This window comes from Athene noctua, chromosome 4 (genome assembly GCF_965140245.1).
Source record: "Athene noctua chromosome 4, bAthNoc1.hap1.1, whole genome shotgun sequence".
Lineage (NCBI taxonomy): Eukaryota > Metazoa > Chordata > Aves > Strigiformes > Strigidae > Athene > Athene noctua.
In genome coordinates, this window is record NC_134040.1 from 918,880 (window position 1) to 942,566 (window position 23,687).

Genomic DNA, 23,687 nt, shown 5'->3' on the forward strand with positions numbered 1-23,687 from the left:
GGAGACCCCACCCTTATAACCCAGGGGAGGGGGAAGGTGGCACTCTTCGGGTTCATTCATTTTATTTCTCCTAAATTGTGCTTTTGCTGATGTATGTTAAACATTGTTTCTCTAACCCCATTGATAACCAATCATTTTAATTTGTAGCTTGCAGAGGGTATGACCAGCTCAGCATTAATTAACATACCAGCTTCTCGGGCCCAGCCTCATGTATGTATTGCTTAATTTCTAACTTACTTGTGTGATTAATGGGTTTTGTGAATGATAGATGTGCATATATATATATATATATATATAAAGATCTGCAAAAATGGGGGCATTTCTTGTTGTGGAAGATCCCCCTCCTCTCCTAGAAAAATGGAAATTTCATCTCACTACGGGTGTGTGAGCACTTCAGCGATCGTTTGCCTTTGTGCCAAAGAAATGAAGGTCTGTTTTGGGGGGAGGGATGAGGAAGCTTCCTCCCTCTTGTCCTTGCAGAGCCGGCAGAATTATGTATGTGCTCAAGGTCAGGTGCCTCCCCGACAGCTTCTGGCTCCTCTGTGCACGCCAGCAGAGCCTGGTACTCGTTGGAGATGGTGTGTCCTGGGTGGCTGCAGTGGCCTAATTAAGGACTTGCTGGACTTCAGTGTGTCCTGGCTCAGGGACCGTGACAAGTCCTAGGCATCGTCTTGCTCCAGGTTGAACTGAGGAGGTGTTGACCTTCCATGAGGAGAAGGGTTTCACCCCAGGGAAGGTTTCACCTCATCAGCAGGACTTTGCACAGTCCTAGGTTTTGCAGGCATACAGCCTGGTGCCCTCAAAGCGTGGGGATGAGGGAGGTGCCCAAGCAGTGACAGATCCCTCCTCACAAAGTGTCTCCTGATCCCTTCGTGCACTTTTAATAAGAAAATCAGATGTTTGGGACGTTCCTGGCTTTTCTAAGAAGGGCAGTGAATCTGCTTTTCCTTCTGAGGACACTCCAGAGGAGCAATTCTCCATTCCCCAAATTCAGGGTTGTGACCCTGGGGCTCTTCACCCCTCTTAGATCCCTCTTGATACCAGCCCATGAGTTACAGGACAGTTCCTGCTGAGAGCCGTGCACGTCCCTCCTGCCTGTTTCAGGCCGGAATTAGTTGTGTTGCTTTCCACTTCTTCTCTGCAATAAACAGTGATTCCTTCCCACCAGTCAAACCCAGAGCGGTGCCTGTGCGCTTCAGCCCTGGGGTGTAAACGCCACCGGGTCAGCCCAGAATTTTGGAAGAAGGTCAGCTTGAAGGTGTTATTTATACCATGCCTTTGGGAGGAACAGTCTCCCTTCGAGGTCTGACCATGCGGGACGGAAGGGAGGATAAATTTGGCTTTCATTGCCGAAAATGGCGTAAAAATTGATCAGGCAGAGTACGTGAGTGAGAGATGGGTTGCAGCTTCATGGCAGCTGTAAATTTTGCACGCAGGAGCCCCTGATGGGCATCTTTGGAGGTCTTGGCATAGGGTTGGAGGCACACTCAATGTCCAGCCTTTCTCTCTGTAACATAGATAGGAGCTTCGTTGGCCCTACGCGCATCCCTCCAGTTCCCCGTTTATCCTCTGTACTCACATAATATCGATCGCTGATGTGGCTTCCTCTGTCGCCCTGAGAAGACAGATGGGTGGCTGCGCTGGGATGCGGAGTATGGAAACAAAAGCTCCATAAATAACCTCCCTCTTCCCTCTGTTCATCAGCATTTTTAATTTACGTGAATATGTTTTTGTTTTAGTTTAAATAAAATTTAGGGGGGGGGGGGGAAAGACAGAAAAAAGCTGCAAACCATTAATTTAAAATAAAAGGAACAGAATATTAGACAGTAATAAAGCCATTCTCCTGGCCCTCACCAGGACCCTACAAGAATGTGATTAAATGTAATAAACCTCACGTCGCAGAGAGCTGCTGACGCCTCCCGGGGGAAACCATCCTGTTTTGGAAGGGAGGTCACCGGGATGGCCCGTGCACGTCTTCCTTCCCTTCCTTCTCCTTTACAGCTGTGGAGCTTCGCACGAAAGCAGGAGCTGTGGAATGAGGCATAGGGGCTGCAGCTGGTTAAATATTAGGAAAAAAGCTTTTACAGCCAAAAATATCCAGCCCGGTGTGGAGTGTGTGAGGGAGCTCCTGAACTCCGCTGGGTTCTGCCTCCGACTGTGGCGTTAATGACCTGGAGGAAGGGAGATGTGGTGGGAGACTCTGGGCTTGCCCCTCATGGAGACTTGAGCTTGTAGATCTGCCCGTCTCCTTGGTGGACTCCACAAGAGGTTTTTTTTATTTTTTTCCCCTTCATCTGGAACTTGTGGGTTTTTCTGCCTCCCCAGCAGCATGGCCTCAGTGTGCTGAGAAAACCTCAAAACCCCCCCGAACTACAAACAGCTCTGGAAAATGGGGCAGGGATTGCTGGGGGGACCTGGGGAGCTATTGAGGCGGGCAATGGGCATCACCTCTGCTCCCTGTGGCACCAATCCCCTACCCCCAGCCGGGAGGTAAAGGCTGGGGAGAAGTGAAGGTGTGGTGGGGAGGTCAGGTCAGGGTGGCCAGAGCTGATGCTTCAGGCTCTGTCTGGAGCCTGCACAAACCCAAGCCCTTAATCTGCAATTGTTTATAACCTAGTTCATAAACCCTTCCTGATCTGGCCTCTCTTCACACTCTGGTTCTGCTCTTGCCAAAGTCCTCCCAGACAAAGTCAGGAGTTGGCCCTTCGTCCCTCTCTTGTCCCTGCTGATAATCTTTGGCACAAGCAAAATGAGATGATTTTGCAGCTCCGATGTCTCGTAGACCCACCTCTCTGCTCCAGATCTGTCCCTTTCCCACCACGCTGAAATCCTGGCTCATCCTTCAGGAGTTCAAGTGATTCAACCATGTTCAAAGGGTGAAAGAGATCCTCAGGACCTCTTAAAATGTCAAAATAAGCTCTTTCATGAGCCATTTCCCCCTCCCTGCTTGGGAGAAGCACTCTGTAATTATCCACCCAATCCCCTCTGTAATTATCCACAGGATCCATTCTTTGTTGTCCTGTAAATTCCCTTTTTAAACTGTCAAACCATCCCGAGAGCCCCACCTGGGCTTGGCCATGTCCCCTCGAAGCTCTCCGAGGATGGAGGTGCCGTCGCCCTCCGTGTCTCTGCCACGATGCCCATCAGAGCCGACCTGAGAGTGCTCAGGATGAGACCCTGGTGACCCTAAGGGTCTTAACCTGTGAAAGTGCAGGGGACTGCAAGACAGAGGAGAGCCCATAGACGTGGTCAGCAGAAAGTGCAATACGCCTCTTGCTAGGATCAAAGCCTGTATCTGGGCAGATGGATCATGACCAAAGCTCAAGGAGATGCACTAGAGATGCCACTACCAGAGCCGGTCACACCAGGATCCCTTTACAAACAAGGGACTGTAAAACTCTCTGTGCCTTCGGCCTGGTTTTGGTACCTGCCTTAAGAGCAATATTTAAATGGAAACTGTTTGGGGCAGTTTTCCATCCTTCTCCTTTCCTACAGAGCACAGAGGATCCCAGTGCTGAGGGGGATTACTGCATGCCAGGGTAATAAACTGTTATTGATTTATTGTTCAGGGCAAGAGGAAAATGCAGAAATGCTTCGGAAGAATCAGAATGTTTAAAACATCAACAGATACAGCTGGGAATTACCAGAAAGCTGCTTGTGCAAGCAAAGAATAAGGGTGGTATATTTGGGGAGGATACGCTGCATTTTGCAAAGCACCTGTGTGCCACCAAGAGGCTTCGAGGGCCCGAATCCCCTTTGGCAGGGTGTTCTTGCCCCTGTGTCCCCCACCCGGCTCAGGATCCACAGGGCACACAGGCTCCTCCTCCTGAGAAGTACAAATGAGCTTCCGAGCCCTGATGAGTGAAAACGGGGGCTCAGTGTGAAGGCCCTGACGTGGGTGGGAGCGGAGGGACGCCGGTTTCCAGGAGAGCTGTCCCTTTGCGGAGGACCCCCCGCGTGGTTAATGCCCACACAGACCCTACATTCCCAGCTGTGAAATGGTCTGGCAAGATCTCCTCTCCACCAGCCTTAGCTTGTCGGAGCAGTAGCAGAAATCAGGAGGTTCCTGAGCATCTCCAGAGGAGGGGAACTCACGAGGAGCCCTCAGACACCTCCGAGCTGTGAAACGGCAGCGAGGAGCCTCCGTTCTCCCCCGAGAAGCACTATAAGGTGCTTTCTATGCAGTTATTCAGACCATTATTTTGGCTTGCGACGCTTTGGTTGTAAGAAATACAAATAACCCATCAAATGACAAGTTAGCAAAGCTAACCCAAGCCAAAACCAAAAAAAGTCAAAATCTGTAAACTATTTGGAATAATTGGTTATTTGCTGTGTTTGCTAGTTCCAAATCAGAGCACATATTTTACGGCTTATCCTGTTACCGTTAGTTGGAAGAGCTCTTGGTGTTGGATATCTCCTGCTGAAAATGGTCGCCAACCCGCTCTGCAGCCCGGTGTTGCCCTCCGGCACGTTCTTGCTGTTTTTTTTTTTTTGTTTTTTTTTTTTTTTTTTTTTTTTTCTCCTGGTGTTTCATGCACACTCGGGGGATGGACCACGGCACTGCCATGGGCGCTGGGGGAAAGACCCGCAGACCAATCTGCATGACGAGCTGGCTTTCCACCAGCTGGAGTTGCAGGGCAAAGCATCCCCAAATAGAAGCCATGGGACAGAGAAAATGTGGTGGCAGGAAGGTGTGTGGGTGGCTGCCTTCGGGTGAACATGGCTAAATGTAGGCTGACGGAACAGCGTGGAAAAAACCCACTGAAAACAAAGAGTTTTGTCCACTTCTGAGCAAAATTAATAGTATGGTGAGAAAAAAAAAAAAAAAAAAGAGGTGAAACAGCCATCAATGTCTAATTTCTCTTTATGAACATCTGACAGTTCACACCTTGGGGGTTCATGGAAGGATGAGCGAAGTCCTCTTGCAGCCTCCCTGTGTGGGAGCGTGGGGTTTTTCTCCTCCTTCCAGCCCTGCTCAGAGCTGCTGCAGGCCCTTGGCGCAGGGAAGCAGGTGGAAGGACCAGGTTAACCCAGGGTTAACCCAAGGACAAGTCCCCCTTAGGGAAGCAGTTGGAGTTTAAGGGCGCGGGGAGGTTGATAACACTGAAAAACCTTCCTCCATCTCCTGAGGTCTGGCAGGTGCCGGGTCCCACACCCCGTTGGTGCCACCTCCACCCCCCTGTCTTGGCCTCCCAGCAGGAAAATCTGATTTTTCCTGCCTCCCAGGCACTTTTGCAACTGCTCCTGGGCTGCGTTTGTAGGTGACGGAGCCCCTTGGGCAGCAGAGGCCTCCCTGGCGTGGGGAGAGCTGGCCCCTTGCTTGGGTGCTGGGTGGCCGGTGGCCTGGCCGCGGCCGTTTCATTGCAGAACCATCGTGAGGCTCCGTCCCGCAGCCCCGAGCCGCCCAGTTTCCTGCCCGGGCGTGCCGACCTCTGGAGCGATGCGAGACGGAGCAGCCGAGGGATTTAGGATGTGGTCAGAAAAACCCCAAGGAGCGCAGCTGCAGCGTTTAAAGGCATTTTTGTGTTCCCCAGCTGTTTGCCATGGCCTCTCCTCTGGAGTTTTCTGCGCCCGCAGGAGGACAGGGCTGGGCTGGGTTAGTTCAGTCGGGTAACGAGCTGAGCTGACCGGGCTGCCTTTGGGAGCTAACACCACCCTCGCCAAGGGCTGAGATGGAGGGTGTCATCTCCCGCAAAAGCGTGGTGACAAACAGCTGGGGAGCTGCATCTATAAATGTCCAGGCTGTTTCTAGAAAGATCTTCTCACCCCAGCTGCAGAGCTTCCCCACAGCAGGAAATCTGCCTCCCAGATGTGAGGTGCGAGTGCATTTGAGACTGAGGCAGTGGCTTAGCTTATTTAGAGGCAGCATTTATTATTGCTATAATTATCTATATTCCCACAGGGAGTAGTGTGTAATCAGTAGGAGAGCGAGTATTAAGGCTTCAGTTGGCTCATGCCTGCTCTGCTCTCCTGGCTTTGCTGTCTGGGCATTAACCTCTCCCTGCCTCAGTTTCCCCCACCTGTGAGGTGATGATGATAAGGACTAAGTGTCACCAGAAGCCACTGTGTCCATTGTGTAGCAGCTTCTCGGGTTTCCACACCTCCTTTTGCTCCAGACCCAAATGGCCATTTCAACATGTTTTGTGAAAATTGGATTGTGCTGGCCAAGCCCAGACTCCCGCTATCCCCATCTGGGAAAGCGTCTGATGGGACAGGCGGTGGGGAGAAAATCGCTCTGGCTCAGCCTCCCCGACAAAAATGAGGTTAAATCTGGTGCGTTCGCCTCCGGGTGAAACAAAATGTGATTGAAAACATCCCGAGAGCGATCAGGAGGGGACAGGTCTGCATTCTGGGGTCCAGGGGAGGGAAGAATTTCAGTACCCTCACCAGCAATGTGCGTAGGCCTGGGTGAAAGCCCTACGTGGAGAGCAGGCTCAGCTTAAACCTCCTTCCCTGTTATCGGAAGGTGGTAAGTAAAGGGCGGCTGCTGGCTCTGCTGAACCCAAGGCCTGATCCAGAAAGCCCTTAAGGCTGCGTCTGAAGAGCCTCATTGACTTCAGAGGGATTTGCACACTCGATTGAAGTTAAGCATGTGTCTAAGCGCTTTTGCTGTGTCCAAGCCGTAATCCCAGAAATGTTTCAAGTGGGAAGTTGCAGCCTGCTGGTGAAATTCTGGTTTTAAAGGCGCTTTTTTTTTTTTTTTTTTAAAAAATTGTATTTATTTTTGGAAATGCCATGCTTTTGGCCATAAGACATTGCTCTCTTCTGGCATGCCCCCCTCCCTGGAAGGGTGTCTCCTGCTGCCCCTTTCCTGGATGCTCCCAGAGCTTCTGGAAAGCTGATGAAGTGGCTCCATTCAGGCTCTTGCCTGGTGAAATGGTCCTGGACCCTCTTCCGTGTCTCCTGTGTTACATGTTGACCATTTTAGCAGAAAATGCCAAAGCTGGGCACCCTGGAGCTTAAAAGGTCTTGACTTTATGTCACCATGGAATGGGAGAGTTGTTTGCAATCCTGTCTCCAGACTTGGGGAGTTTGGGATGCAGGTGCCAGCCCACATTTACGGTGGACCCTGCTCTATGGGAGCGATGGTCGTGAGGGAAGAGGGAGTGAACGGGGATGGGGAGACAGCAAATAACCCCGTCAGCACCTGAGGGAGCTTCTCCCTAAGCTAAACTTCTAGGCTTCAGTCACTTGATGTGATTTATCCACAAGGGATGCCGACCCGCGGGTGTGTGCCCTGCGGCAGCTGGGGAGGACACGCAGGATGCTGAGGTCCCTCAGCCATCTTCGTCAGGGCTCAGGGCACAGACCCGACTCCGGGGACCCTCCTGTGCCATGTCCAAGATAAAACACTGAAGGTGATTTGACTATCGCCTCGTTGCTAAACGAAATCTCTGAATCCAGTCGCTTGCGTGGGGGGAGCCGTTGCTTTCCCATTTGCAAGCAAATGAATTAATACCCCTCACTATTAACATTCCAGCTGCTCCCCTTGCCTCCTTTGTTTTTTTTTCTTCCCCCACTCCTTTTCTTTTTTTTTTTTGTAACATCAGTAGAAATCAGCAAAAAATATCTAACCAAATTCTTTGTCTTGGGGCTGCAGAAGATACCATGGGTAAGTCGTCAGATTAGTTTAAGTGCTTTCTTTGTAACTCAGTACCTGTGGAATGTCGTAATAAAGCCACGATGGTCAGAGTGTAGCTTTTTAAACAATAAAACAGGGGAAGCGATGAAAGGCAAATTTTTTTCTTTTTTTTTTTTTTTTTTTCAAAAAAAAGGGAGGCAGCAGAGGCCTCAGAGTTAATTTATGTAATATTTCTATTAAAAACAATGTCTATTCAAGACAGCAATTTAAAGCCTGCACCGTTGGCTTAAAATATAAATCCAATAAACCTCTATTATGATTCCTCCATTAGGTCAGTGTGATGGAATTTTGTGGACTTCTAAAATAAGACATCATTATTTTTCAGGAATGTTTCATGAATCACAGTCAAAGCCCCTTCATCTTTGCTTGTATAAATTTCAAAAATGGTGCTCTTATAAAATATATACATTTGCTGAAGCCGGCAGCCGGCTTTCTTCTTGGAACAGCATCCTTGGAGCTGAAATCCAGTTTGCACAGCAGATGAGGCAAATGCTCCTTAATGGTCTTGTGGCTGTGGGCTGTGAGGCTGAGGTTGTACAAATTTTGCCCGTTTCTGTGTATAATATCCATGAGAAAAGAGTGGTGCTCTTCCTGAGAGAGGTGTAGCATCTGAGGACCGTTTTTTTTTTTTTTTTTTTTTTTTTTAAGTGGAATTATCTGCATTTTGTGCATTTATTTGTTTGCCAATGTGATTTCTTTGGATGGGGAGGTTGGATGGTGCCAGGACACAAAGCAGAAAGCCAATCCCCATCCCACAAACCCCCAAACCTTCCAGGCAAAGCCTAAAGCAGGGGCTGAATTTAAGAGTGGCCCTCACATTCTGCTTGAATTTCAGGCCGTCAGGACCACGTTAGCACCAGAGATAATTTGTCTCATCCCCTGGGTGGTCCTGCACGGACGTCCTGGGAAGACCCTGACCCAAATGGCCAAAATCTGCCCCTGGCCTAAAAATGCTCCAGGTTTCTTGTGAGCTCTGCCTCATCCTCCCATGGAGAACCATCCTCTCTGCCGACAGGTCCAGATCCGCGCTGTTGCTGTGGCTCTAACAGCTGGATTTGGGCTGGAAGCATCTCAAAAGCACCTTGAAACCAGGGAGTGGTTTGCTGCAGGTTGGGTTCATGACAGCTTCATCGCCTCTGCGGGATGGAAACCCGCTGAACCCGGGCTGTGCCGTGGGGTGGGTGCACAGGGCAAGTTCACCTCTAGCAGTCATGGGAGATGCTGCTGCTGCTGATCGCTGGGGTCTGCTGGTGGAGGTGTGTAACGTTGGTATCCCTTGCTGCAGGAGGAAGAATTCATTGACTGGTGGAGCAAATTCTATGCTTCCACAGGAGAGAGGGAAAAATGTGGCTGCTATTTAGAGAAGGGCTTTGACACCCTGAAGGTAAGTGACCTCAGTTAGTTCTGGCTCATTGGACCTGCACTCCCCATGATGTTTTTCCACAAGCTTTGATTTTTTTAAAGTGTTTAGGCTTTTTTTCTTCCAGAGGGGGGAAAAAAAAAAAAAGAAAAAAGTTTTCCCCGGAGAACAGGTACTTTTGTTTTAAAAAGAACTATTCTGAAAACTCAATTCTCTTTGCAAAATCCTTTCTGGTAACTTTCCACTTTGTGGCCTTCAAGAAATTGTCACTTTTCTAAGGGGCAGCAGAGATGGGGAACTGCCACCCTGAAAAGTGTTTGGGAGCAACAAGGGAAACCAGAGATTGTGTAGGGACAGGGAAGGTTTAGGTACTCGGTTACAAGAAGTGCTAGAATTAATGTAGAGGCCCAAATAGGACTGAAATGGAGAGGAACTTGTCTGGTCTTAAGGAAACCGTTCCCTGAAGGAAGGTTTTTGGCTGATGAAAAACCCTATACAAGGGCTTGGCTTAGTCTGGGTCTTCTGTGATGTGCTGTTATTTATTGTAGGGTTGCCAAAGGTCATTTTTTCAGCATACTCCTGGGGGACAACAAGGGTCACAGCTCCCAGGACTCTGTGGTATTTCCTCAGGACCGAGGAGCTTGTCCCAGGTCGGTGGGGACTCGCTGCTTGTCCCCCTGTGCCGGGAGCAGCCCCTGCCCTCGCCCCTCTGACTCTCGCTCCCCAGGTCTACGAGACGGAGCTGGAGAACGTGGAGGACTTTGAGCATCTCTCCGACTTCTGCCACACCTTCAAGCTGTATCGTGGCCGGTCGCAGGACTCGAACGATGACCCCTCGGTCGTGGGGGAGTTCAAGGTGTGATGGTTTCTCTTTCTACCTGTACCCAGGAACACACGCTGTTGGGAGGAAGGTCTTGCTGCTGAGTGGGATGATGTCAGTTGACTCTTTTTGGGTAGGACATCAGTGAGAAACGGGCTTCAAAATTAGATCACTGGCCCCAGCCTGAACAACCTGCCTGTGCAGATCTGGCTGCTGTATTCCCAGCAGGGAGTGCTTTGCATGCTTCAAACTCGGTCTAGGCTCAAACTAGACTGTGCGGTCATCCGGGAGCAAAACCCCATCTGAAACCAACTCTGGATGTAAGAGATGGAACATCCTTTTCCTCCGGGGCGGTGGTGGGAGCATGTGTGAACACTGGTGGTGCTCAGAGCTCTCCCTTTGGAGGTGTCTGTCCAGTGCAGAGGAATGATGCGTCCTTTGCTCTTTTTAACCTTTAGCCTATTTGTGAGAGAAGAAGGATTAAATTTTTCTAGCTTTTAAAAATCTTTTTATACCTGCTCTTATTCAGCAGTCTCCTCCCTCAAGCAATACCCAGAGACTGATTCCTGCCACTTCACTGGGAGGAAATAAGCTCTCGTGAATAAAACACGTGGAAATGTTTGCATTTTCTCTCTCCTCCTCCACTCCCTCTCTCAGAAATCAGCTGCTTTGTCCAGGAACCTTTAAAATTGCCCCTGCAGCTAAAATCTCAGCCTAAACCTTTGACAGAGGGGGCTAGTTCTCATGATCAGCAAGGCTCCTTCTCACCTATTTAAGACTGAAGGGTCAACTGAGAGTGAAGTAGAAGAGGTAATGGATGAGCCGGCTGGAGGGGCTCTGCGCAGAGCTATAGCACAGTTTGCATCCGTGTTCAAGCAAGGGCTGAGTGATACAGGAGCTCACCACCCCGCTCCTGGCTGCGGTGACCACGGAGAGCCTGGTGGGACACGGTCTGGTCTAGTAGACCAGTGTCCGGGCTCTGTCCCCAGAGCTGTTGTAGTTGTAGATGCCCCTGGAAACATTCAAGGCCAGGTTGGACGGGGCTCTGAGCAACCTGGTCTCACTGAAGGAGTCCCTGCTCACTGGAGGGGGGGTTGGACCAGGCGACCTTGAGAAGTCCCTCCCAACCCAACCCATTCCATGATTCTGTGACCCTGTGCAATCACGCAGATTGTTGGTGCAAGCCTGCTCACACAAGACCCCCTCTGCACGTGTGGGTGTGCAAGTGCAGCTGAACACGTCCCTCCTTTACAGGGTTCGTTCAGAATTTACCCTCTGCCGGACGACCCGCGAGTCCCAGCGCCCCCTCGGCAGTTCCACCAGCTGCCGGCCAGAGGACCCCAGGAGTGTCTCGTCAGGGTCTACATCATCCGGGCCTTCAGCCTCCAACCCAAGGACGCCAATGGAAAGGTATCCTGCTGGAGAGAGCTCTGACGGACCTCGGTGCTGGCTCATGGGGTGGGCTCTTTCAGCAGGTCAGCCCTAATTGATCAAAATTTGCATATATGGCTTAAAATTTAGAAATAACGGCGACAGCAAAAGGAGAAAATTTACCCCTTCTTTCTGCCACCATTACAACATCTGGGAATCCCAGGAGCCTACCCTTCCTCCATCCTGAGGGATTTTTCAGTAGGGCTAGTTAAAATAGCTAAATAAGTAGTTTGGGTGTTTTTTTGTGTTTTGTTTTGTTTTTTTCTTTTTTCTATTTTGGTGCCAGATGAAACAAAATGATGTCTTTCACATGACTGCTTTTTGCAAAGCTTTGCCAGACTGGAAGAAAAATTCAGTGTTGGTTCAAAAAGAAAATGTTCGTTTTGTTTCACTTTGCAAAAAAACTCAGGGAAAAATCCTTCTTAACTCTTTGTTCCACTGTAAAGTAGGGAAAAAGTTAAAAAAAAAAAAAAAAAAAAAAAGTCTGGGAAATACTTTGACATGAACAAAAACCCCTGCTCTGCCCAGTGTTTGAAAATGGACTTGGAATGAAAATTTTCAATTTCTTGGAAATCTGTCATCAGAGACTCCTGCAGATCAAAAAGGAGTAGAAAAAAAATGCTTTTTCTGCACTGAAAACCAACACTAATCCCAGTTTGACCCCCAGTCTTCCCCCCTGTGCTGTGGTGTCTCCTAAAGCTCATCACAGTCAAAGGGAGACGAAAGGAGAGCCCTGGGTGCCCAGTCCATCCTCACCCTCCCTGAGCACTGCTTCTCCATCCTTTGGGTCTTAAAAAAACCTGCAGGTCAAGGAAAAGTGATGAGGAACTTGGCCTGCGTGGTTTTTCTCAGGGAGCATAACTAGCCAATAACAATTTTTTTTTTTTTTTTAATGTGAGCCAGGATGGTGGGTCTGGGTGACATCTTTTAGGTGAAGCTGTTTTTTTCTTTTTTTTTTTCTTTCCCCCTAGCAAAAATGCTGACTTGAGTTAATTTAACCACTTTTCAAATTAATGCTGGTTTCCCTGAATAGTTTCAGTTGTGAGAGAGAAGCTTAAAAACTCGCTAAAAATGTAAAAATATCTGATACAAGTTTTAGACGCACAATGAGGCTTTATGTTAAAGTATGCTTCCATTTTATTTTATTTTTTTAAAAATTTGTTGCAACATCTTGGAAATAAATGGTTTTGAGCCACATTTTTTTGAAACAAAATGTTTTCCCTTTGACATTTTAGTCCCCTGCATTTGTAAATCTATTTTTGAGTAGACCTCAAACTTAAAAAATGATGTCCTTGATGGAAGCCCAAAATAGGTGACTCAGCTGAGAACGGGAACATCCTGAGGACTTCAGAGCAAGCCCAGTCCATTCAAAAAGCCATAAGTAGTTTTTTTTTTTTTTCATGCTCTTTTATTGCTTTTCCATCCCCTTGGCCTCAGAAGGGCTCAGACTCTTGTCCTGCACTGCTAACCGGCCCCTTGGTCACCTGCAGAGAGGAACCGCAGCGCAGGTAGCTCTTGCTGATGGTCACAGGTTTGTAGGTAGTGGTCAGACTGTCCTATCCTTGAAAACAGGCATTAGTCAAGGGTGGGGGAAGATCCTGGTTGCTGATGGTCACAGATCTGTAGTTAGTGGGACAGGGAGAGGCAGAGTTATTCCTTCACCATCAATATTACTGCGCCATGAGTCTTTCTTGTGTTTGCTTTCATGCCCACCTTCAGTGTGATCCCTATGTGAAGATTTCAGTGGGAAAGAAATCCATTAATGACCAAGAAAATTACATCCCTTGTACGCTGGAGCCCGTCTTCGGAAAGTAAGTTTTGGTTCTATCTGGATTCCATGGGAGGTTTTAATGTCATTGAGGGAATAGGGCCGGGCCACCCTACATTCCCGTGCCACCCTACGTTCAAGCCCAGGTTGGACGGGGCTCAGAGCAACCTGATCTAGTTGAAGATGTCCCTGCTCACGGCAGCAGGGTTGGACTAGATGACCTGCAAAGGTCCCTGCCAACCCAAACCATGCTATGATTCCCTTGGTGTGCTCTTAGCTCATGTCCGACCTTGCTGAAGTGAGTCTGGCCTTGCCTGGACCACCGACCTGCCCACCATGGCTCATGCTCATCTTCCCTCCGGGACTTGTGAGCTGTGGAGCATGGACTGGGCCTGCTCCATCATCGATGGGGACATCGGGAGGGTTGTTTAGATCTGAGATTCTCCTGTGGAGGCATCTGCCTCATCCCACTGATGGTAGAGAGAGTCTGGGGAAACTGCTCCTCATTTAGGCACTTTGGCTAAATGTATGAAGAAAAGACATGATGAATGGAGAACTGTTTGATTAAGCTGTGGCATGGGACGCCTCAAAATCAGATGCTCTGAAAAAGAATTATCTATATAAATGTGATATGGAATGGTTGTGTGGTTTGCTTCGCAGTAGGGCCACAAACTTGTGATAAAAGGCAAAAGATAATGTTGTTTTCAGAAAAGTGTATTTGCCAAAGCTGGAAAGCACCACAGGGACCAGGCAAAGGGAGGGAGACGGAGGAAAACCTGGTGCTGAGGCTCCACGTGTCAATAGGACTTTGGTCTCCCAGAAGAGCTGGCATCAGATGTAGGGGGTTATGCTTCAGCCCCAATGGGCAAGCTCTGCTCACGTGGTGTCCAGAAGGTTTTCTTAGGCTCTCACCAGCTCAGGCTGTCAGTGCCATGATGCCTTCCCAACAAAGCAAGATGGAGAGGAAGATACACCATCTGCAAGGATGGAGGAAGGAGAGGGGTCGCGAGGGTGACACTGGTGAGGCCTCGGAGGAGGGTGTGCATCAGAGGAGCCCTTCACTCCTCCTCTGCCAGAGGGAGAGGCCAGCTCTGCCTTTCCTACGGAGAACACAAAGTGGTAGCCCCCCATCAAGCACAAGGGAGCCCTGGTCCCCGGTGGGCCAGGACCGACTGCCCTGTTGCAGAGCCCACAGCCAGACCCGGGTGAGCTCTGCTAGGCTGAGCAAGTCCTCCTTTGCCAAGCCTGGCTCCCAGCCAGAGCCCGTCTAGACAGCCTGCTGCACCTCCCACCCGGTCTTTAAAGCAAGATGTAAAACCGAGGTCCTGGCTGCTGGCGGCTGTTAAACCTCCCCTTTCACGAGCTGTTCCCTGGGCGGCTGGCGGCCGTCCAGCTTTAGCTAATTACTTTCTGCTGACCCCAGTTCCTCCTGCACTCTTAATTGGTGGCATAATCACTCACTTCCCCTCCTTAAAAGCTGCAGCGGGGTGGGTGCTGGCGGTGGGAACGGGCATCGTGTTTCTCCCCAGCGCTGCCTGCTGTTCAGCAGCAGGTGGAGGGGCTCCTGGTAGGGCTGGGACAGACCCGGACTGTCCTGCTCACCCACCCGTACCACCTCCACGTGCCAGCATCCACAAGCACCAGCTCGGTCTGGATCGGGGTGTTGTGTTTTGGAAGGGTCTTGGTGCTTTGTCTCTTGCTGCCCTTGATTTGAGGAGGGAGAGGAAGGTTTTCTCTTGCTTTATTTTATGCCAGTATGTGGATTGCGGTGTAACGACGGCAGAGGAGACGGCACAGAAGAAAGGTGCTTAGGATTGGGAGGAGAGGACAAGGAGGCTTTGAGGGTCAGTCTCTGACCACAGGCTTGGCTCAGGCAGGCTTGATTCCTGTTTTAGACATTTGCTCTTTGGGCTCTAAGAACAGATGGTTTTCCAAAGCTGTCATTCCAAATTCCATGGCAGTGATGATTCCTGACTCTCACCTGCTGCTTTTTTTCCCTGGATATTGCAGTGACCACCATCATGTCCAGTCAGCAGATGGAGAAACTAAACAGGGGAAAAATTTGTTTGAGAATAATTCAACCAGGCAAAAGTAAACCCAAGGCAGGCTGGCTTAGCTGCATATCCACAAGCTAAGCCAGGACAACACAGCACAGGTAGCGCTGGACCAGCGTGACAAAGATGTGCAGTGGGTGTACGGCCCTTCCCGGCACTGGGGGGTTGAGAGGGTGTGTGGGTCTGTTCGCGTGGGGCTCTCAGCGGCGTGAACCTCCATCTCATGGGTGTTTCTCGGCTTCCCTTGTGCAGGATGTTCGAGCTGAGCTGCACTCTGCCCCTGGAGAAGGACTTGAAGGTCACGCTCTACGACTACGACCTCCTGTCGAAGGATGAGAAGATTGGGGAGACCGTCATAGACCTGGAGAACCGGTTCCTGTCAAAATACGGGGCGCGCTGCGGCCTCCCCCAAACCTACTGCGTGTGCGTACCTCTGCGGGCTCGGGCAGTGGGTCTCCGGCTGCCAGGGCTGTGAGGTGCACAGCTGGCCATGGGCACCAGGGCTGTGATGTCTCAGCCCAGGGGTCTGCTGTCCCAGGGCTGTCCCGGGGGGACCTGAGCGGTGCTGTACTTCACCCCAGGGATATGTCTTCAGACAGATTCACACCAAGGAAGCCCCTCGTTTGAGGAACTTCCCTGAGCCCTGGTGCTGCTCCATGAAATGCTTCAAATAACAGAAATGTCCTTGGGGATATCCTGTTACATCCCTGATGCCTCTTGGGCCCACCGTGGTGAGGACATCCCCCATGCACAGGGCCAGCTGGAAGGTGACGTGGTGGGTCTGGGGGGGCTACGAGGGCACCCCAGCCCTGCAGGTGGGGGCTGAGTGGGCTGTGGGACGTGCAGGACCTTCCTCAGACCAGCCCGCTTCTGTGCAACGCTGCTGCTGCCCTGTGCTGAGGCTGGAAGATGTTTTCTCATGTGTTGAGCTGCTGTTTTTCTGCTCGTTTGGTTTCAGCTCTGGACCCAACCAATGGCGAGACCAGCTCCGTCCTTCCCAGCTGCTTCACCTCTTCTCCCTGCAGCACAACTACAAGGCTCCCACCTACAAGTCTGACCGGGTCATCTTCAGGGAGCAAGAGTACATCCTCTCTGAACTGGGTAAGGTAACGGGCTGCTTCGGGGTTCCAAGTGGCTTTCCTTCACCCGGAGCACGAGATGGAGCTGGAGGTCATGGACATATCCCAGTGGGGGTTATCACGGGGCCAGGACTGGGTGATGGGCACGTCCCCAACCTCCTCACCTTGCTGTCCAGATTGGCTCTGCACCTCTCCTAAGCCTGGCTCCGCCCCAAAGGCTGCAGGTTAACCTCAGCCTTGGGCGAGCGCCCTTTGCTGCTTGCAGCAAACCGAGCACACGCAGGCTGGGCGCAGCACAGTCCATCGCAGCCAGAGAGGCTCCAGCCTGACCTGCCAGCTGCTCCTTGGGCTGGAGGAGGGAGTTGTGCCGGTTACATCGCTGCGTTTCGGGGCTGGAGTCACTAGAGGGAGACAATATCATGCACACAGCGCCAAGCGTCTCGCACCGCAGCTCCCGCCTCAGGGTGCTCCAGCTGGAAGTGCAAAATCAGCCTCTGCCAGCAAAGAGAAAATGTCACTGAATGCTGGAGGAGGCATTTTCTTGTTTGCGCAAAAAGATCCCAGCGCTGACACCTGCAATAGCCTGGGCATCAACTTGTGCCTGTCTAACTGGCATCCTTGGGGCAGAAGTGTGCCTGTTAGAGAAAACTCTGCCTTAAAGCATGGAAAGGGCGTTTTGGCCCAGGGAGGAGGTGAAACCCCTCTGTACATGGCCCAGGAGCTGCAGTGTGACTTTGTTAAGGCCACTAGAGTGTTGCAGAGTCACCAAGAGGACTTGGCCTGCAGAGGCCCGAGACAAGGCACAACCCAGGGCTGATCCTTCTCCCTGCTCTTGGGAATCAAGGCACAAATTCATGGTTCTCCCCTTAGGAGGAGGAGTGGGGAAGCAATGGCTCCTTTGCAGCCGCTTGTTATGTGAAAGGTTTTCAGCAAGGGCTGGAAAGGTGTTAAACTGAGCGGGGTCTTCCCCCCTCTCCCAGCCCCTGCCTTTCACCTTCCTCTGCTTTAATGGCAATCAGTTCAAAAAACAGAACAAAGTCTGATGCTTGACCTCGAGGAGATCTGGAAACCAGCTGTGTTCGCAGAGCAATGTCAGATCTGAACCTGGCGGTATAAAGTGAAGCTATTAAACACGAGAGCATGGGTTTTACAAGCACTGCACCCGGACCATTATTCCATAACCCCCACATTTGTTGTTTTCTGAGAGGGGCTTTTTCTTTTTCCTGTGCATACACACACACACACGCCAGGTTTCCACTGCTTGGGAAATAGCCCATATGTCTGAAGTTAACCACTTCAAGATATTGCCAAGAAAGGAGCTGGGATATATCACCTGAAAGTTGCAGAGCTGTAATAATATTTATGGAGCGCATTTCATTTCAAAGGTCCTTGAAGGTGCATGGCCTTGAAACGCTGTGGCTGAAAGGCAACTGTCCCGGGGGGGGATGTCCTCTGCCAGCCCCGGCGTGGCACGAGGGATGGGGCGGCAGGAGCAGGCTCAGCCAAGGCCACACCTGGGTGGATGTAATGAGGATCCTCAGTGCTGGGGCAGAGAAGGCAGAAATGTCCGTTATTGATCAGCCTTGTTTGACCTGTTTGCGGAGGGATTAGGGTCTGGTGGGGAGGTGGAGGTGGTCTCATGTCTGCTCACGGCTGGCTCGGTGATCGCTGTGTGCTGGCCTGTTCTGATGAAAAACCACAAAACCCCCAGTGGGAGCAGTGGGGACCAGAGCAGGACTGGGAGCAGCCATGGAGCTGTGCTGGTGGTGTCTGCGTGTCCCTCCTCTCCCTCTCATTTCTGGCTTTCACCCCGAACCCAGCAGAGAAGAAGTGGGACCCTGCAGAAAGCTCATTCCCACTGCACTCCCCTCTGCCCAGCTGCAGATCCCGGATGGTTTTAAATGATGGGATTTAAACAATATCCATCACACGAGTGCTTGAAAATGGCAGCAGAGCAGACTCTTTCATCTCCTCTCCCTGCAGAGCTTTGATCACACATTAGATAACCCTTTGCTGGGGGTGGGAACGGCAGCGGAGCAGCAGCATGGGCTAGAGGGCTGCTGGGGACCCTGCAGCCCCAACCACTGTGATTTTAGGGGGCCTGAACCCTTGAGCAGGATTAAAGACTGGATTGTCCTTTCCAGTGCTTCAACTCGGTCCTTGTGGTGTTTCACCTGCGGTGATTTGGGGAGGGGGGGACTCGCACAAGACTCCCCGCAGGTCCCTGTCCCATTGCAGGATGGTTTGCCCGCACGTCCCACTGGGAACGGGTCACCATGTGCCCCAGGGGCTTTGTGACGATGATGGATTTGCAAACTGTTGCTCCTCCTGCTCGCTCCTGGCTGCAGTGATGGGCTGGGGCTTGCTCCCACGGGGCGGTCAGGGTCCGGCCCCGCACAGCCATGGCCCGGTGTAACGCTGCTCTACTTTTCTGCTCTGTGGCAGAGGATGGAAAACCCCTCAACCCCCACCTGGGGCCGGTGGAGGAGCGTCTCGCCTTGTACGCCCTGCGGAGACAGGGGCTGGTGCCGGAGCACGTGGAGACGAGGCCGCTGTACAGCCCTCTCCAGCCAGAAATCGAGCAGGTGGGTGTGTGCCGTGTCCGGGACAAGGCCACGAGCATCATCTCCTTTGGGGGCAATGCTGACCCGGGTGGATGGCTCTTCTGCTGATCAAGGATGCCAGTTACACTCAGACACCAGAATAAAAGAGTAGGCTTATTTTACTGTTAATAATTAAAGAATATAACTAACTAATACAGAAAATAAGCAGTAAGAAAAATACTTCTTACACTTGTTACTACACACAGTTAAACAAGGCAATGCACCTAATCGTTACTACACGATGAGGAGAACAGTGATTAAGAAAGATCCCTCACCACTCGCATCCGTAACCATCACCCAGCCCCGCAGGCAGCCCCGGCCGCAGCGGGGATTTGGAGAACCTTTCCCTGCAAGTGGGGAGTCCTACACGGTGTGTCCATCCGTAGCTGAGGCACCCAGAGTCGCTGTGAGTGACTTATATACCCCCAAATCAGTAAAACAGAACAGCCGGCACCTTTGTTTTGAGCGGAAACATCTGGTTTTATCCTCCTGTTGGATTCCACCCAGAGCCTGGCCAGGGCTTGGGGGGAGACCCAAGGGAGGCTCTAACAAGGTGAACACTTGGGTGCTCGGCCTTGGACAAGGCTGAGCAAGGGCAGTTGGATATATTCTCGCAGCATTCCATACTTAGTGCTGATTAGATTCCGTCTGAGCGGCATCTTTCACTAGTGAGCGTGCGTATTTGGCTAATGATCAGATACTAATAACTAACGCTAACGGTACTACAGATTTTACTAATTAACAGATACTACTAATGGATAATGTTTAGTTGTGAGGTTCATCTAGAGGTCAGCCTTGTTTCAGGATCTATTATTCAGGCCCCAGCGCTACCCTGGCTGGCTGTGGAGCTGCACCGGGGACACCTGCCCTGGGAGAGGGGCTTTTCCCAGGGCGGGGAGTCAGCAGAGCACCGACTGTCAGACTCAGCAGCTGACTTGCCTGGGGAGATCAATTCCAGCCTCTTGTGTTCATTTTTCATCAGCATTTGCTCATAATTTTTAAATTTTATATTATTTTTGTGGGAAAGCCACTCCTGATCTGAAAGTCTTAATGCAGAATTCTTCTGTAACGGTAACGACACCGCAGGCTCCTCTGGCAACGCAGCAGATGATTTCTGCAGCACGAACCCGCCCTCGGAGGTGCAAAGTGTTAGTACTGCTGCAGACTGGATGTTTTTAAGCCAAATGAAAACTAAATGGGCTTCCACCCAAAACCAATCAAAATCCAGGTATCTGTACTTAGCCTAACCCCTTTTCTTTGATTAACACATATGTGTGCTTTATGCATTTGGATCAAAACCCGCTGCTTCCTGAAGAACAAAATGATTAATTATCGTCTGTCATACATGTTCCAGTTGCATTGCAAAGGCGGTTTCGGGAGACCGGCTCTGCAGCTGGTGTAAACGTGCACAGCTCCTGCTCTGCACCACTTCAGCCCTTTCCCTTCTGTGGATCATTTTTAAGCAGACCACCTCCCCAGCCGTGGGAGAGGAGAGTTGTGGCAGAAGTAAATGCACTGACAATTGCTCCAACACCTTTTTTGTGTTAATTCACCCAATCGAAAGGATAATTAGAGGCAGGAGGTGGCTGCTATCAGTTGACAAGTGGGTCTGTGCTGTTCCTACAAGTGTCACGGTCTTGGACCAGCCGTGGAGACTCGGGAAGGTGCTTCCTCCGTGACATGGGGTTGGCAGAGGAATTGGGGTCTGCCCTGCGCTGGTGCTTCTAGCCAAGAGTATCTGTGGGGGTGATGCTGGGGCCGGGGGATTAACCCGTGTGACGCAGCACGTGTCGCACTGGGGGCAGTTCCCAAAAGCACGGCTCTGCCCTGCTCCTGAGCCCCAGCACAGCCTGGCTCTGTCGGGCTGTTTGTAGTGAGCTAAAAGCCAGGTCGGGCTTTTAAAGTTTTCTGCTGAAATGGAAGATTTGCTTGCCAAAAAGCAAGCAAACCACAATCCCCTCTGTGATGGGCTGATTGTCAAAGGGTGGCTTTTTTTTTTCCTTCTTTTTTTTTTTTTTTTTTTCTTTCAACCCTTGAGACTGCACAGTAAAATATTTTATTGGCACCCATTGGTGTTTTACAGGAAAAGAGACCACCTAAAAACACCCCCCCTGAGATTTCAGCTGCATTTCTGCTGCTCACTCCCTGGAAGGTTTTTGTGAAAGTGGAATTAGATTCCTCACTCCATCCTCCACTCCCATGGTCTGAAACCCATAAACCAGCTCTCCAGCTGGTGACAGTTAGTGGCACCAAGGAAAACAAGAGAGCTGCCTGCTTCTCCAACACCTCCATGGACCTAGTCTTTAGTCTGTGCCTATGTGAAGACAGCGTGGAGAGTAAAGCCAGAGTGCACCTTCAGTTTATCCAGACCAACCACTTATATACTGCAAGCCATTAACATATACCCAGCTATCACTAAAATAATTTTAGTATATTACTTAATGACACTTTTCCATTAAGGAAATCTTAGTTTTCAACTAAGGAGCACTGGAGCACTTGATATTTTCTCTCTCCACTACTAGGTCTTACTGAGGAGGTGAAGGTAACCCAGTCAGGCTCACGTGTCTTTCTTTCCATTCAGGGAAAGCTACAGATGTGGGTGGATCTGTTCCCGAAATCTCTGGGCCAGCCTGGCCCCCCTTTCAACATCACGCCACGCAAAGCCAAGAGGTGACTTGTTTTTCATTTCTTACTCGGTGCGGTGCTGGTTCCAGCATCTTCTGCCTGTGAGGGGAGAGGAGAGGGCTTGGAGATGTCAGGTGGGGAGGGATTCACCTGCCCAGCTGAGAAACGTTTGTGTGGGCTCGTCTTCAGAGAAAGATGTCTCACATCTTAGCTCCTTCAGCTGAACAGCTGTGTAGCACAATCAGCCCGACCAGGCGGGCCTGGACCAAGATTTCCACCCTCTCATGTCGCTTGTGTTCCTGGGGCTGTCCAGGTTCTTCTTGCGTTGCATCATCTGGAACACCAAGGACGTCATCCTCGACGACCTCAGCATCACTGGGGAGAAGATGAGTGACATCTACGTCAAAGGGTAAGCCACCCCGCTTCTGCATCCCCCGGGTACCGTGGGGCGCAAGGGCAGCAGGGAAGGAGTTAACACGGCCCTTGCTGTGGTAGACATGAACCCCACGGGGGTGAAGGGGCCCTTCGTGCTTCTCCAGCGACGGATCCAGCTCCTTGGCAGACACGTCTCTGCTAGGCTCATAACTGCTGCGCGATGTCAAGTTTTTCTTTGCATCTCTTGGCTGTTTACACGACAATATTTACATTTAGAGAGATAAGATGTGGGGAAGCAGCCCGGCCATTGGAGACAGGGGCACGTAGTCTCCATTTCCACTGCCAGCTCCTTCCCAGTGCCTCTCCCAGGACAACGGTGGGCTTGTTCCAAATACATAGGTTGGCTTGTTTGAATAGCTGCTTTTTTTTTTTTTTTTTAATTCCCATTTTTTCCTTGAAGCACACGAAAATGTGGCAACCAGCAGTAACTCCTCTGGCACATTCCCTTCTCTGCCTGACTCCATTTATGTTTTATCTTGTGTAAAATGGTGCAATCCCAGCCAAGGGACTTACTTATTTTGTGCGTTCTTCGGATTTATGGACAGGAAGAGGTAGGATTTTGAAACAGACTGTAAATCCCTTTTTTACAATCCCAATTTTCCTCCTGTAAATCCAGAATGCGTGCTGCTTACCTGGTATTCACATCAAGTGCATTGTTATCAGCTCCAGCTAAGCTGCTCTGGGCACTCTGGGGCTCTGAAATAGTTGTGCTTGCAAGGTGTTACCGGGAAGGCGAGAGCATCCAGTGCTTGCTGATATCCCTCGCCTGGCTTTCAGCATCCCCAATGACCAAGCAAACCTCGCAGTGCTGGAAATGAGTTAAAAATCTTGCTCAACTTCCTCATCTCCCCCCCTAAATGCCTGTATCACTAGCATCTCTGGATAAGGCCTGACTAATCCTACTGGGAGGAGACACGATGGTCCTTCTTGTGCTGAAGCATCTGCCCTACAGACCGCGGCCCCAGCGGGCCAAGGGCCCTTCACCACTGTGCCACGGTGCTGCTGTGGTGGGGACCGCTCCTTCCCTCCACTGCTGCCTCCCGAGCAGGGGGGAGCCTCCTTTAGGGTGAGCTCAGTGGGTAAGGAGCTTTTACCCGTGGCTTTTCTTCAGCAGATCTCACAGCGCTCCTCCGAGGAGGCTGTTGCCAGTTTATTCTCCATTTTACCCATTAAGCAAGGCCAGGGCTGGAATCTCAGTCTCCTGGACATTATCTTCTACATAATATGTAAGTTATTGTTGAGTCAGTTGAGGCAGGTAAATGAAATAGGAGCTTTTCTATTATGCCTGAGGCAGTTGCCATCTATTTTCTTTAATTTAATCAGTTATTATTGATAATCTTACAACAGCACGAAGAGGTCTCAACCCAGTCGAGGCTGTGCAAGGCTGAGTGCAGAGAGCCCTTCCCTTCCTGAAGACTTGTGCTGTAGGCAGGCGAAAGAGTGACAGTGTAGGGAAATCATTTTCTTTAGGAACTGAAGATTTTTTTTTTTTGAGCTAACAGGCCTCTCTATCACTGTCATAGACGAAGGGTATTTTTGTATTGTTTTCATAATGAAATTTTCCAATTAAAAATGTTGCGTCACCAAGAGGATGGACCAACACCGACCAAGGTCACATGGGAGGTGGGAGGTTTTCCTTCATTATCTTGCAAGCTTTTCAAGATATTTCAAGGCAAAACCAGTGCTTTGAGCCAATTGGACTAGAAGTTTCCAGAGTCCCCATCCAACCAACCACCACTACTAAGGTTTATGTGCTATTATGTGACATCTTTATACCCCACCTTCACCCCTTTTGGGTTCCTAAATAAAAGGGTGGCCTGGGTCCTCCTTTGCTCGTGCTGAGCAAAGAGGGAGGCGTGCACGTTTTGAG

The 23,687-nt window shown here is 50.5% G+C and overlaps 1 protein-coding gene across 13 annotated transcripts in view; it reads left to right on the forward strand.

Moving 5' to 3' along the window:
- The window catches only part of DYSF (dysferlin), a 101,857-nt gene that overhangs the window by 54,146 nt on the left and 24,024 nt on the right, over positions 1-23,687 (forward strand). For 8 of the 13 annotated variants that reach the window (XM_074904214.1, XM_074904216.1, XM_074904222.1 and 5 more), the window contains 10 exons: positions 148-210; positions 8,928-9,026; positions 9,730-9,858; positions 11,077-11,232; positions 12,973-13,064; positions 15,328-15,498; positions 16,034-16,176; positions 18,600-18,739; positions 21,339-21,427; positions 21,696-21,791. In XM_074904214.1, the coding sequence (XP_074760315.1) occupies positions 148-210; positions 8,928-9,026; positions 9,730-9,858; positions 11,077-11,232; positions 12,973-13,064; positions 15,328-15,498; positions 16,034-16,176; positions 18,600-18,739; positions 21,339-21,427; positions 21,696-21,791 (1,178 nt within the window). Of the gene's footprint in view, positions 1-147; positions 211-8,927; positions 9,027-9,729; positions 9,859-11,076; positions 11,233-12,972; positions 13,065-15,327; positions 15,499-15,674; positions 15,843-16,033; positions 16,177-18,599; positions 18,740-21,338; positions 21,428-21,695; positions 21,792-23,687 lie in introns of those variants that run through there. The other 5 variants (XM_074904224.1, XM_074904219.1, XM_074904223.1 and 2 more) reach the window with 3 other exon arrangements.